Source organism: Halyomorpha halys, unplaced genomic scaffold (genome assembly GCF_000696795.3).
Source record: "Halyomorpha halys isolate HHAL.00 unplaced genomic scaffold, Hhal_1.1 Scaffold247.1, whole genome shotgun sequence".
Lineage (NCBI taxonomy): Eukaryota > Metazoa > Arthropoda > Insecta > Hemiptera > Pentatomidae > Halyomorpha > Halyomorpha halys.
The window spans coordinates 1,115,117-1,129,543 of NW_027111361.1; the positions used below are offsets into that span (position 1 = coordinate 1,115,117).

General features: G+C 28.6%; 1 protein-coding gene across 1 annotated transcript in view; it reads right to left on the reverse strand.

The window, feature by feature from the left end:
- The window catches only part of Tsp (Thrombospondin), an 89,140-nt gene that overhangs the window by 7,614 nt on the left and 67,099 nt on the right, over positions 1-14,427 (reverse strand). Inside the window, exons 14-17 of the mRNA XM_014419664.3 lie at positions 3,195-3,302; positions 2,356-2,524; positions 1,728-1,905; positions 260-435 (exon numbers count right to left, since the gene is read on the reverse strand). Coding sequence (XP_014275150.3) covers positions 260-435; positions 1,728-1,905; positions 2,356-2,524; positions 3,195-3,302 — 631 coding nt within the window. The remainder of the gene's footprint in view (positions 1-259; positions 436-1,727; positions 1,906-2,355; positions 2,525-3,194; positions 3,303-14,427) is intronic.

The following is a 14,427-nucleotide window of genomic DNA, read 5'->3' on the forward strand; positions in this document are numbered from 1 at the left end:
AATGTGAAAATTACTTTTTTTAATAAATTAACTATTTGTGAGGAGAAGATGGTTGGGGGTGCGGTCAAAGAAGTCCCTGAAGATGGCTAGAAACTCTAGCCGAAACGTTGGTACAATAAAATAGGTTACACCAACTTATTTGTGTTTCTCTTTGACCGCACCCCCAACCATCTTCTCCTCGTATATACTTCATTCATTAACTCTTACATAGTTACTAGATTAGTTCAACATATAATAGCAGGATTGGGAATAGACTTACTATCGCTATCCTCTTGATCAGGATTATAGACTAGTTTACAGTTATCCTGATTATTCGGAACATTATCACCATCTGCATCAGGATCACATTCATCCCCTCGACCATCTCCGTCAGTATCTTGTTGATCACTATTTGCTATTTTAGGGCAATTATCAGCCATATCTTGCACTCCATCTCTGTAAAAATAATTCATATAACTTATATTTCTAACCATGACAGTTTAAAAATTAATAGATAAATGGATAATGCCATCATCAAATGGATAATCATTTTTAATAAGAAAGGAAACTAAAACCACCAGAGTGGATAATCTTCTTAAGGATATAACTCTGTCAGATAAGTGGTGTTATATTTTTATTTCGTAAATATTAATATGTGCATGTCAATTAATAGATAAATGGATAATGTTTTGATTATAAATGATAAATGGATAATGTTTTATGGTTTCCATTTAATTCTACTCTCTAGTCCGTTCATAAGATGCCGTTAAATATACCCTCACAAAGGGAAATTTCATGCTGAAAGGTGATCAGGACACACTAGAAGGAAGCAGGAAACATGTAGTCCCTTTATTCCCTTCTTTAACATCTTCATGTGGTTCCAGGATGTGAAAGAGAACAAAAAATCTGTGAGTGTTTTTATTGGTGGTTACTCCCTAGTACTCAACAAAATCTTAAATTTAGTATATTACATAGTTTCATAGTATTTCAGAACCTTTTTACGTACATGCTTACCCTTATTTTTATTGTGAAGCTTCTCTTGAGTATAAATATGAAAAAAAAAGTTGATTTGTCACTCCCTAGTCTTAATGGAAATGCTAAGGGGACTAGGAAGTGACCAGGATGGCAATGGAGAGACAACAAACATTTAATTTGTTTTCAATATTCACTATTATGACTCATAACACTGACTAAACAGATTCTCAATTGGTAGTTCAGGATACTGATGTTAACGAAATTAATAAACTAGGTACTATTAATCTTCTTTCATGTCCTAATTTTTTCATAAAAAATAGAAGACTGGGATCTTCATTTCCTACCCAGAATTAAGGGAAATAACAGTTGATGTAACAAGTTTATTGTTTTTTTCTTGAAAGTATAGGAGTGTTTAAGTCAGTCCACCTATATAATAAAATATTAACAAAAAGCTTCTGTTAGTTCCTTTAAATCCTGATTAAACATATGATGTTTGTTAATATAACATGTTAAAAATAATATCTGTATAGGACAAATATTATTAATCAGGGCAAGTTTTTTTTAGAGTATATATTTTATGCTATTTATACTATATTTATGCAACTATACATACAACTATATGTATATTTGTATAAATGCATGTATGTTAATGCAACTAGATATACAAACTATATTTTATGCATAAAATTGTTTTGATCAAAAAGTTAAGACAAACAGTCATTCCCTGAATTTATTCCTAAAAGAAAAAGTCAAAACTTAAAAAATATATATACCTGTCACGATCGATATCATTATCACAAGCATCGCCAATGTTGTCAAGATCTGAATCAGCTTGATTAGGATTTCCTGTTTGAGGGCAATTATCGCATACATCACCCAGACCATCACCATCCTGATCTCTCTGATCTGTATTTGCCTTTCGAGGGCAATTATCATGACGATTTGGAATACCTGAAGAATGTTAAGAAAACAACTTAAAGTGTATTTTATCATTTTTTTTTCTTTGCTTTTAGTCTGTCTATAACAGCAATGTGTTTTCATTTAAAAAAAATACAAATAAATAAATTATAGATAAAATTAAAAAGTATAAATCAATTTAAGGAAATACCTTACTTTCAAATAATACATAAATGATGAAGGAAGACTGAGATTTGATTTGAAATTTTTATTTAATTATGGACCTCAGTCTGAATTATTATTGCAATAAAAGACTATTACTTTGCTTTCTCAAATAAAATAAAGGTAGATAATGATTAAAGAAGCTGCAGCTAGTCTTGAGATAAAGAATTTAAAATTGTTATTAGAAGAATAAAAATACATTAAAACTGGGCGATAACAACTAGGGCCATGTTTTTGATTTTAACTGGATAAGAAAAATAATTTATTTTTATGATCTGTTACCATCATTATCCATATCAGTGTCACAAGCATCTCCAATTCCATCTTTATCCACATCATCTTGGTCCATATTGGGAACTGTTGGGCAGTTATCACATGCATCTCCCTGCCTGTCTGCACCATCTTGATCTGTATCCAATTGGTCTGGATTCGCAACCAGTGGGCAATTATCCTAAGATCATGAAATTCAAAGCTTTTAATGAGTTTCTTGCGATGAAAGAATCATTGTATTAAAATATAAATTAACTGATAGTTATTAAGTATTAATATGATTTCTACACGAACTAGTCTTAAGGTTACAAAACCCATTTAATTTTTTCTTCACAATCCTTGTTATTTGGTATATTTTCTTAAGTTTCAATAAGATTATTTTAAAATAGTTTTTGTAACTGAGCTACTGTTTACTATAATTCCTGCCCACTACAAAGTATTTTATTTCTGATAAAATCCCTACAAACCAAATCATTATTTAATGTCCCCAGTCAGATTCCTATAAATCTTTAATTTATTTAAAAAAATTATTAGAAAGTAAACTGCATGTATTGATTATGGAACATAATTATTTAACAAAATATAGCTGTTGGTTAAAATAATAATGTAAATTTCTATAACCACCGAAAAGTTACAACTTATGAGTTACAATGAGCTAATTCAATTTTTTTAACTGTTTTGATATTTTATAGAGAGAAAAATTTTGTAAGAGTTTCAAATATTGTAGCATCACTATAATTTCCATCCATGAACCTCCATTGAAAATAATGGTCTTTTTCATTAAAATATCTGAAGTCAACAAATAAAAAATTTACTAATTTTTGATAATACTCATAAATAAATAAACTTACAGGTGTATTTAATATCCCATCGTTATCTGCATCTTCATCACAAACATCTCCAATTTGGTCTTGATCAGCATCTTCTTGTCCAGAATTAGGTATATGAGGGCAGTTGTCCTAAAATTAATAATTAAGTTAATAATTCGTCAGTGGGATTACAAAATATACCAATGCATAAAAACAAGGTTAAACTTTATCTTTATCTGCAGTATCAATAAAGTCACTAAGTAATTACAAATAATGTTTAATATACTGCATGACAGACAAACTTTTGCAACACTTTCAAACATTAAAAAGTTCTTAAAAGTTTGATTCAATTCTCATTTGTTTCAAGAGAAAATATCTCCTAAGTTTAGTTTAAAATGAAAGCTAACAAGAAACTATTCTGAGTTCATGCAATATTGAAGATAGTGGTTTGATTAATTTCTCCTAAGTAATCATACTTATTATTAAAATAAAAAATTATGAGAAGGGGAGACCAAGACTATTCAGCATAAAGGGTCACTTGCCATTTACTGTGTTTCATCATCCACCATTCTTTCAATTTAACAGAATTTACTGAAGAGTGAAGACGACCAATTTTCTGTTTTTATACCAAATATGTAAATTTATTTATGTAAAATTATTTTGGTTTGCTGAAACTGCAGAATTCTCTGTGGTATTTCTAATAACCCTTTGTGGTTAGTCTGACTAATTGCCTACCTAATTTAAACAAACTCCTAATAATGATTAACTATTAGATGCAACTGAATCTTAAGAGGATAGAAGTAGAAATGAGACTAAGAAGTGCAAAATTTTTCTATATAATGTAGGTGACTTTGTGTTGGTATCAGTCCTGCCAATATCCAGGGAAGATGGACATGGGAAATGATCATAAATACTGGAGATGGCTCAAAGTCAAGGACAGTTTTAGGTATAAAATATGTTTTGCTTTTTAACAAATTAGGTGTCAGTAAACATTAGTTGCTGTAGATAAAAACCGACAGCAACACAAATATATGTAACATTAATTGATTAACATTGTTATGAGACTTCGGCAGAATCTTTTTTGGGGGTATAGAACACCTCTTCTAAATAAGGACTACAATAGATATTAACAACTGAGGAGATAATATTTAAGGTAATTGGGAAAATTCAAATTTACTTTCAATATCATATTTAAAAAAAAAGAAAAGTCAAAAACAAAAATCTTTACCAAAAAAAGGAATAAGTATTACACGGGTATCTTTTATAAATTTCTAGGATCAATGAGAGATAAACAATTATAATTTCAGTCTAGAGAGAAATGCTTTATTTGGCCATACTACCCAAATACATTGGGTTGCTATTACACAAAGCATACCCATCAATCCATAATTGATGGATTTAAAACATGGAACTGAAGTTGGAACAACCTCGAAGAAAAGTGAGGTGGTATGTTTCCTGAGCTTTGAAAAAATAAAAAGGGCAACATAATAGAAACATAGTGGGATGCTTTTCAATAAGAAAAACAATTTTCCCACATATATAACTGTACTTGGTAATAAATGAGAGAATATCGCTTAATATTTGTTGCTTTCCTTAAGAAAGGGAAGTCAGCATTTATTCTGGATCCTACACCTAGTCCCAGGTGTCAGCGGACAAGATAGAGAAGTTGGGTCCCTCTGTCGCAAATGCAATAGAGAGCCAGAAACACCAGCACATGTGCTCGGAAAACGCCCCAACAACTACATCCTCATAACACGCCGACATCGTAGAGTCAAGTACGAGTTAATGAAGCTCCTATAAGAAAGAGATTTTGCCTGCTTTGAACGAGGTCTACTGTGTAGATACGGATGGATTCACAAGATATACGGATATTATTGCTTTTCCTAAGAAGGGAAAGTCGGCAATCATTCTGGATCTAACCGTGAGATATGAAAATAACGACCTTGACCAGACAAATAAAGTAGGTAGGGAAAAGAAGGAAATCTACGATAAATGCATCCCTTTCCTCAAGAAGTTCCGTGAGGGCTTCGGAGATAGAGACTTCAACGTGAGAGGCCTCTGGTTCAGAGTCCATGAAACGATTTCTAGCACAATTAGGAGCTTCATGGAGGAACTCGGGATCGATGTCAAGGACGTGGCTAGGATAAGAGAGGATATAATACTGGACTCCCTGGGAATCATCCACCACCACATACATGGAAATTAATGAGTAAGGGAGTTATCCAGAAGAGGGATGGCATGCATACATTGCATATATTGTTTGTTGTTTTTGTATTTTTGATATTTTAATATTTGTTATATAGGGGAATTCGAGAGAGTGAATTTGTCGATCAAATGAAATAAATATTGTGAAATGGAAGGGAAAGAAAAAAAGGAATAAATTGAAAAACTTGTATTTAGTGTGTAGACTGGTATTAATTGTAAAAAAAAACTGTAGGAAAAAAAAAAGTTATTGTATTATATCATATAAAAATATGTAATTTATACATGTCCGATCACGGATTGATTAGTATGCTGTGATGTAGCAACCCGATGTATTTGGGCAGCATGAATGAATAAAGCATTTAAAAAACAAAATATTACTCCTTATTTTTAAATATTTATAACTTTTTATAATTATTACTTATATATTTATTACAGTTTTTATTATTCTTTTAAATTTTAATGAAATATAATTGTACCTGAAAATATAGGATTTTTTCTACATTTAGAATTTTTACTATTTATAAAGCTGAAAAATTAGATGTAGATATAGGTTAAAAATAGAAGCTAAAAAATGAATAATTTAATTTAAAAAATGAAAATATAGAAAAATAAAAATATTAAAGAACTAAAACAATAAGAAAAAAAAACTCTTGTACTACTATTGTGTATTTTAGTAGTTACAGACTATGCCTATGTAATATACGAATAATAAGGATTGTCCAACTATTCTTAGTATCCTGTGTGCATAGTAACCCAATAAAGTTGGGCAGCACTGCTTTTTGAATAAAATGTTTATCTCTCTTAAATCATTATAAGCCAGACAAATGTCACTCTAAATGTACATCATTATAATGCTAGGAGGACAAGGTGTCCTAGAATAAAATTACTTTTAATTTCATCTCAAATTAAAATTTAATGCAATATCAATCATATTAAAAAAAAAATATATATATATATATAATTTATTATTTTGGAAAATAGTCAAGTTATAGGAATATTAAATATCAAATATTTATATTAATGAATTACACATACTTTCTCTTTATACTACTACCATAAAGGTTTCTTATTATATTTGCTTTATCTTTAATTATTTTTCTTGTTATTAACATAAAACTGATTTTTTAATTACAAACAAAATGATTTTTTTAAAATTATTAAATAATTAACAGAACAATTATGTTTACTCATAAATTTATAAACATAATATATCTACATCTAAATTCAGAAATTGAGATTTTTCTTCTAGGTATTTATCTTGCAAATAAGCCCTAGTAACCAACAAAAGAGGTTTATCATTATGCTTATACTAACAATATTATAGAAGATTCATTTGCAGAATCCGGTTAAATTAACTAAAATCTTTCCTCCTTCTCTCTTTCTCTTGGAGTGATAGAGATAAAAAAAAAAGGGAAATATTTATCAATTATATAAAAGACCTCAAATGATATAATTCTGTGCACTTTAATTTTTGAGTACAACATTTACATCTAAAAAATAGATTCCAATTAGCATACATAAAACTGAGCTAATTAGCGTTTTTCAAATGGAAGAAAAAATATATAATGGTCTGTTGCATATAAAAACAGAATTAATTGTCATTATATATTTTAAAAAGAATTCCATTGCTTTGATCTCACCATTACTCTTCTCTTCTACAGTACGATATCTGCACAATGTAGACATTTTACTGGAGAACAAACTTTCAATGGAAGAGTTTAAACTATAGGAAGATGGAACATAAAAATGTTTGTTATCTATTAAAATATTTTTTTCTGTATTTATATTTTCAATTAAACTATCTATATTTAAAATTATGTAATTTTTACTTATCATTACCTTTGGTAATTCCTTCCTGATCTATTTAATTTTATCAAATCATATGTATCCCTGATTTGTTTGGCTCAGTAAGTTATTAACTGTTATTTATCTTATTATTTAAGTTATTATTTTTATATTTATATCTGAATTAAGGGTGCTAATTTGCCTTTAAATATCTATTTTATTGATGATATCAACATAAAACTAGCATAATACTCCTATGTCTATTTTGAAATTCACGTTTTTAAATACTTTTAGTGGAAGATTATTGGTTGACCGTGTGTAAAGATGAAAGGAATATGGTCCGGGTGCGGTAAAAAAAAAACACTCAAATAGTAGAAAAATTAAAATAGTATATTTCTACTATTTGAGTGTTTTTTTTTTACCGCACCCGGACCATATTCCTTTCATCTTAAATACTTTTAGTAATATGAATTTATTTATTCCCTTATTTTCAACCTTGTCTATTATTTTTGTTTTATCTAACTGATAATTGTGTTCATTTTCATTCATGTTTAGCTAGTGGTGTGAGATTAACATTTTTTTAGAAATTTGTTTATATGCACTAATTTTAGCTCCTTAATTTTGGAATGTTTGTCCTATTTAATATGCATCCTTATGATGTTTAAAATTAATTTTATACAATAAATTTGTTTATTCATTATTTCATTCTGTTTTTATATATTTCTTAAATTGATTACTGTTGTATAAACCCAATTTTATCATAATTTTTAAATCCTTTTTGTTAATCAAAAATATATTTTAGATTCTGAAAATTCTTGTTTTGTTCTTTTCTCTGCTTTGTTTACAATAGTTTCTTCCTTTTTGCTATTTTCCTTATTTATTCTCAGAAAAAAAAAAAAAAATGATGAAAAATCAAGAGTGCTATCATGAGTAGTTTCTCTACACGTCTGTAACACTCCATTTTAACTAGGATCAAATTTACTGAATGTATTATATAATATATAGTTGTAAATTTCAATAAAGATATTAAAGAAAAATAAATTTAAAAAAAGTTCCTATACTCATTTCTATTTTGGTTATTACATTAATTTGTATCTTTATTCTACATTGTTTTTCCTTTCTACATATTTATTTATTATTCCATATTTTAATTTTATTTATACATGTAGACCATGATTTGATAATTAATTTATACAGATAAAAATGAAGGATTAATATATTGCAAATTTTATTTGATGTTTCTATCAAATATTTTTTATTACCATTGCCATAATTACCTTATAAATATGATTCTTCTCTGTATTCTATATTTGATATTTTGGGCGAGTCAAAAAATAATTGAGAATTTTCTACATTTTTCTTTTCTAAAAAAAAACATTCCAGCAGGGACATAGAATATATGCAGGCAGCTAACTGGAGGTGGAAAAGATCCAAATATTGGAAGGTTGTTTGAAAACATACAGCACATACCTAATGACATTGCAGATGAGGAAATGGCAGAGGAAAGTAATAAAAGAACTCAACAAGTTTATTTCCTTCAATATTGGACGTAATCCCAATATTTGTCCAATGATTTTTCTTACATTATTAATGGTAATACACTGGTTAGGTCAGATAATGAAAGGGATTTGGGCATTATAGTCTATTAAAATTTAAAGTTTAGGGAACATATCAAATGTATTTAATCTTGAGCTTCGAAAATGCTTGGTTTTATTATAAGGATTAGTGAAGACTTGCAAAATATTGACCTAGCATTCCTACAAAAATTGTTGAATTATAAAATTAACTACCTGGAACTTTTAAATATTAATTCCTAATGTAAGACATTCTAAGGCCTTTAATATCTTTTTTACACAAAATAATTATACCTATAATTCTCCTATTAATGAAATTAAAAGGAAAGCAAACATTGTTGGGTGTAAAACTATAAGTTGGTTCTTAATTACTAAGTAATTAATTTATCTGTGTCGGATTTAAGTAATCCGAATTTTTCGATTATTTTTTGGTTTTATATAAAGTCGGGTCAGGGGTCTCATTTTTTGATGCTCCCCCTTGCCACGGACACTGGAAGGCCCCGAAGACGCTGCAACTGCAATGCCGCCCCAGCCTATGCACCATGCAAGCTAGGACCTGGCCTGCCCCTACCATCACGCCAGAGTCCAGGACACGCTGGCCAGCCTCTGAGGGAAAAGGACGTCTTTTCAGACACCAGGCGAATATTCATGGTCTTCACCGTTACGCCCACCTCACACCTGGATGGGGGAAGCGGCCATAGGACGCGGAAGTGACCGCGACAGCGAAACTTCCAACAGACACTCAGATAAGCCAATAGAATCTATGAGACCCCAATGCTGTGTTTTTATATTATTATAGATAAATAATTTAGACTAACACATTAACTATTATTGCCCCTCTACGGATTAACACTTTGAAACTTGAGAGAAAATATATATGCGTGTTCATAATCAGAAAGTCTCACAATTTTCAGCCCCCCTTTTCAACACTAATAACATTTATCATAATCTAAAAATACACTCGGGACACCTGCAGTATAGCACGAGCAGGTCCCGATGTAAATAATCTGTAATACAAATATTGGGTCATTTCATAAGAAATGTCAGTTTTCACAGGAAAGGTTATTTAGTACAACCACTTTATGAAATCAAAACATTTTTACTTAAAATATTTAATTTACCCTCATTTTCACCAATGCTTTATCAACTTATCAACCAGAACTGAAAAATTAAGGGTTTTGTGAATAAATGAAGTCAGAAAATGCATTTTTGACCTGTGAATCATTTTAAAAAAATTTAAATTTAAGAAAGTTGTCCAAATTTCTAAACAGATGGAAATCTGTTAGAGATAAGTTTGGTGGATAAGGTGGGTGTGGAAGGACTTTGTAACACAGCTCGTTTAGATTCTTCAATGTCTGTCATGAAACATGAGATCTGGTGTGGTTGCGTAAGAGTATAGGTAACCTCCGATTAACCAATGTTAGTTGGTTTTTGATGCATCATGTCAATATCATTACAGTACGATGTGAATCTGATTGTACCACCTCTGGGTAAAAAAGGAGATTATTATTTAATGGATTATTCCAGCCACCGACCACCTCACAGAATTACTTTTGTTTATATTGTTTTAAATTACTTTCATGTATATTTTAATTTTCTTATATGAATGTTTAAATTATTTTTAAAGTTCTTTTGCTTTACATTAAGTCAGTTATTTAATTTATTCATGTGTTCAATTTTGTTTTACAGTAAGTTACTTTTTACATATATTTTTATTAGTTTGTTTCATACTATACCTTCTTATTGGTTATTTGTTGTATTCAGTGTTTACTCTATTATTATTTTAAGAATTTTGCCTTGTAGTTATTATATAATATAATATGATGAAAAAAAAGAAGTAAAAGTACTCTTCAAATGTATGAATAAAAGGATTTCTCTAAAATTATTTAAATAACGCTTCTGGAAGATAAATCATGCCCTTCTAATTTTGACAAGATTTTTATTTGTTCAAAAGTTGATGTTTTGAATGACTAATGCATCTAATAACATTAATACTAAATTAATCAAGTTTTCTTAAATTAAGTCATATAAAGTAAGTTAATAGAAATACGGTTTTATCTAGACAGAAACACAATAACTACATGTTATATTTTATTATGCCATATTTTCATTAGGACAATAGGTTTTACAAACACGCACGCACACACTCACACTCTACTGCTAGGATTATAATACTTTATTTATAGTAAAGAACTGAAATAATAAGGTACAATAATAAGTTGCATGGGAATAAATGCGCATATATATTCTTATACATCCACATATCTTAATTACCTGTTTTCATCTAGTACTTGTAAGATTTTATAGGGATCACATTTCATTAAACATAAAATTATCTAATGGGGTGTTGATAGTTGACCATAGATTAATATGAGGAGAAGACTGGGTGTAGTCAGTAAATAAACAAAAATTTATTTATTTGCAGACTGCATCCCCCGACCATCTCCTCATAAAATTATCTATATGCACACCAATATATAATACTTTTAGTCAAAATACATGGTAATAATTTACTGAAATAGAGAGAGAAAAAGGAAATAAAAAAGGTACAATGATTTAACAATGTTGTTTAGGCCTACTGTTACATTAAAACGAAATTTGTGACATAAAGATTTATTTAAGAAAAACAATATTATTTGTTTAATAGTGAACTGTATAATAGGTAGATAAAATTTGTTTTAGAAATAGCAATATACATAAATATATTATTAATAGATCAATTGGGAAAAAAAAAAATAATCAAATATATATGTATACAAATATATGCATAATTATGACTCATTCTCTGAAAATATGTAATTCTGCTCCTTTAATTTTTTTTAACTACAACGGTTTCTTCCGATTTTTAAAACTAAATCTTAATTTTAAGAATAATGCTAAACTCCTCAAAATGGAGTCATGAAATTATAGTAAAAGAACGTTAACTCCCCTAGATTAATATTTCTATGGAATATTCCAATATATCCAAATTGTAAATGTTAAAGCCAGACTAGGTTATTAGAAATATGTTGAAAAGGTTCATATTTATAAATCAAATATAAATAAACTCAATTTAAATACACTAAATAGATATAAGTTTGAGCATGATTCTGATCATACGACTATCTAGCACAACCATTGGTCTAGTAAACAGTACTTCCTTACATAGTACTGTACCCCTGACCCTTCATGGGTTGTAGCAGTAAAGATTTTTTTTTTCAAGTTGGATACAATAATTTTATTGAAGAAAAACATTTTTAAAGGAACGAAGTTGTTTCATTCAAGATAAAAAAAATTAATAAAAATGTAAATTTATATATATAAAGGATGGGAAGCCAGATCAATGAGAATGTGAACAGAAAATGCCAGATTTATGAGGCAAATACTAGGTAACACACTGATTTTATTTTTCTCTACTTCCACACAGCACTTCTGTTTTAGTTAGTTTTTGATTGCTGATTTTTATATAGAACACATTTAAGAACTGTGGGCCAACAGCTCATCCATTAATAGTGATCACACTGTTTCAGAAGCTGTGTTTAAGGCATGATTAAAAATATAAACAGTGAAACTTTACAAATTTGAGCCTAAAGACAATATTTGTTCCATTTACAAGAATAAAAAAAAGTGATAACTCCTTCATACCATCACTATGTACTGAGATATTGATATAGGACACAGAAATACATCTCTTCAGAGAATGTCTACACACACACATATATCAGCTTATTCATACATTAACAACTACCACCAAAGTTATCTCATAAAATATCACAAGTTGATTAAAAATTATATATTTAAATCAAAATTACCACTTACTAAATAAAGAAATAAATAAGAAATTCCAGTAAGCTCAGTGGTGAGAATATTTGAAAAGCATTATTAATTTTTTACATAGAAAACTAATGTTTCATTTACACCTTTATACATACTTCTCAAACAATTTTGTGTTTGAGAAAGATATGAAAAATATCTAAATAATAGAAAGTTAATAATTAAATTAATTTTATAGTGAAATGTACAAAATTAGTTGAACTATCAAAAATATTCTGAGTATAACAATTATTAAAGACTATTAAATCTGTATTTTAGGGGGACACACTCCAAAAACAAACTATTACATTTAGGTTTAAAACTAATGTAATTCTTGTGCTACTATCTATTTACCAATTTAACCATTTACTCAAGAATTGTATAATAAAATTCACCTGAAAACAAATCTAGTGAATTTCAGATGCTACCTTAAACACAGCACTAATATGTGAACATTAATTTTTTTTTTAAGTAACTACTAAGTTTAGTTTCAAAAGAAAACATACTATTATTGAAACTCCAAAATTACATATTATACCTAACAAACATAGAACATTACTAGAAAAAACTGTATTACCTAAATAGAAGATACAGGAAAATTTTTATTTTTAAGAATTATCATATCATTTAAAATTTCAATTCCTTCCTTAAGCATATGCCACATAATTTGATAGTTAAGTGGATATATGATAATGCAGTAATAGACCAGGTTCTTTAGTATTTGATAAATTAAGTGGTGCTACACAACTAAAATGTTCCAATTCAACTATTTCTTTTTTGAAGTAGATCCTTTCAATTATAATAATGTATAAATTCTCTTTTGCAATATTTTTTCTTGGTATTTTGTGGCAAAGACCAACATTTATTACTATAAGATAATTTCATTATACCAGTTGTATGAACTCAAAATCAGTTTACTAAAATAAAAATTGATCCAAATGATAGATTAATTAATAATCTACCATTAAGGACTCAGTAAAACTGTTCTTTTCTAAGGTATTAAAGAACATACACAATATCTTTTTATAAAAGGAAATAAGGGCATTTCAATTAATGAAACATTTAACTAATTAAACTAGTGAAGTAATCAAGATTCGAAAGAAACAATTTTTTAACTGTTAAGATAAACATAAGGAAATGAAAATATAATGAATCCTTCCATTATTATTTGATTAATGATTTCTATTTTTATAAGAGAAGCTAAGTATCAATGAAATCCAAATGGTAACTTTTCAAAACAAAGACATAAATAAGCGTTAATTAGTTCTTTTTTTAAATAAAAAATTAACAAAGAAATTTCGACAATAACTAGATAAATGTTTTCATAGATACTGAAAAAAAAACTTCCAAATTTATAAATAATATTGATGAAATTGTATAAAAATTATTTAAAAATATGGTTAAGATAGATTTACCAGCATTTCTTTGACCCTCCCCCTTATAATGATTTTATGACTGCACAGTTTTTAGTACAGAGATTTTTGAAATAAATAACACCTATAATGTATATATATCCTCCCCGCTCCCTCACGGATTTGTGAGGCCTATCAGCCTATTGGCACCTCACAGACCAAGCGAAGGACTGATGATCCAAACCTTGTATACCTTCCCCATGTATTGGGTTGTGGTCCCAGGACCACAGCGTTTGGCTACAGATCCCCACGGACTATTATAGTGCTAATAGAAAAAAAAGATAATAGGATAAATACTCACAGCTAGTTTTTAAATATTATCAAAAGAAAAATACTAATCAAGAACAAGTTGGTTGGGGGAGCTGTCAAGCAAGAAAACACTTCTTTTGATGCGCGATGATAATTCAATCTAAGTTTAAAGATCTTCATCAGGAATAAGAGCAAAACAAGATTCAACCATAAAAATAGATTCTTCAATGCTTTTATGGTTATATTTAGTTGACACAC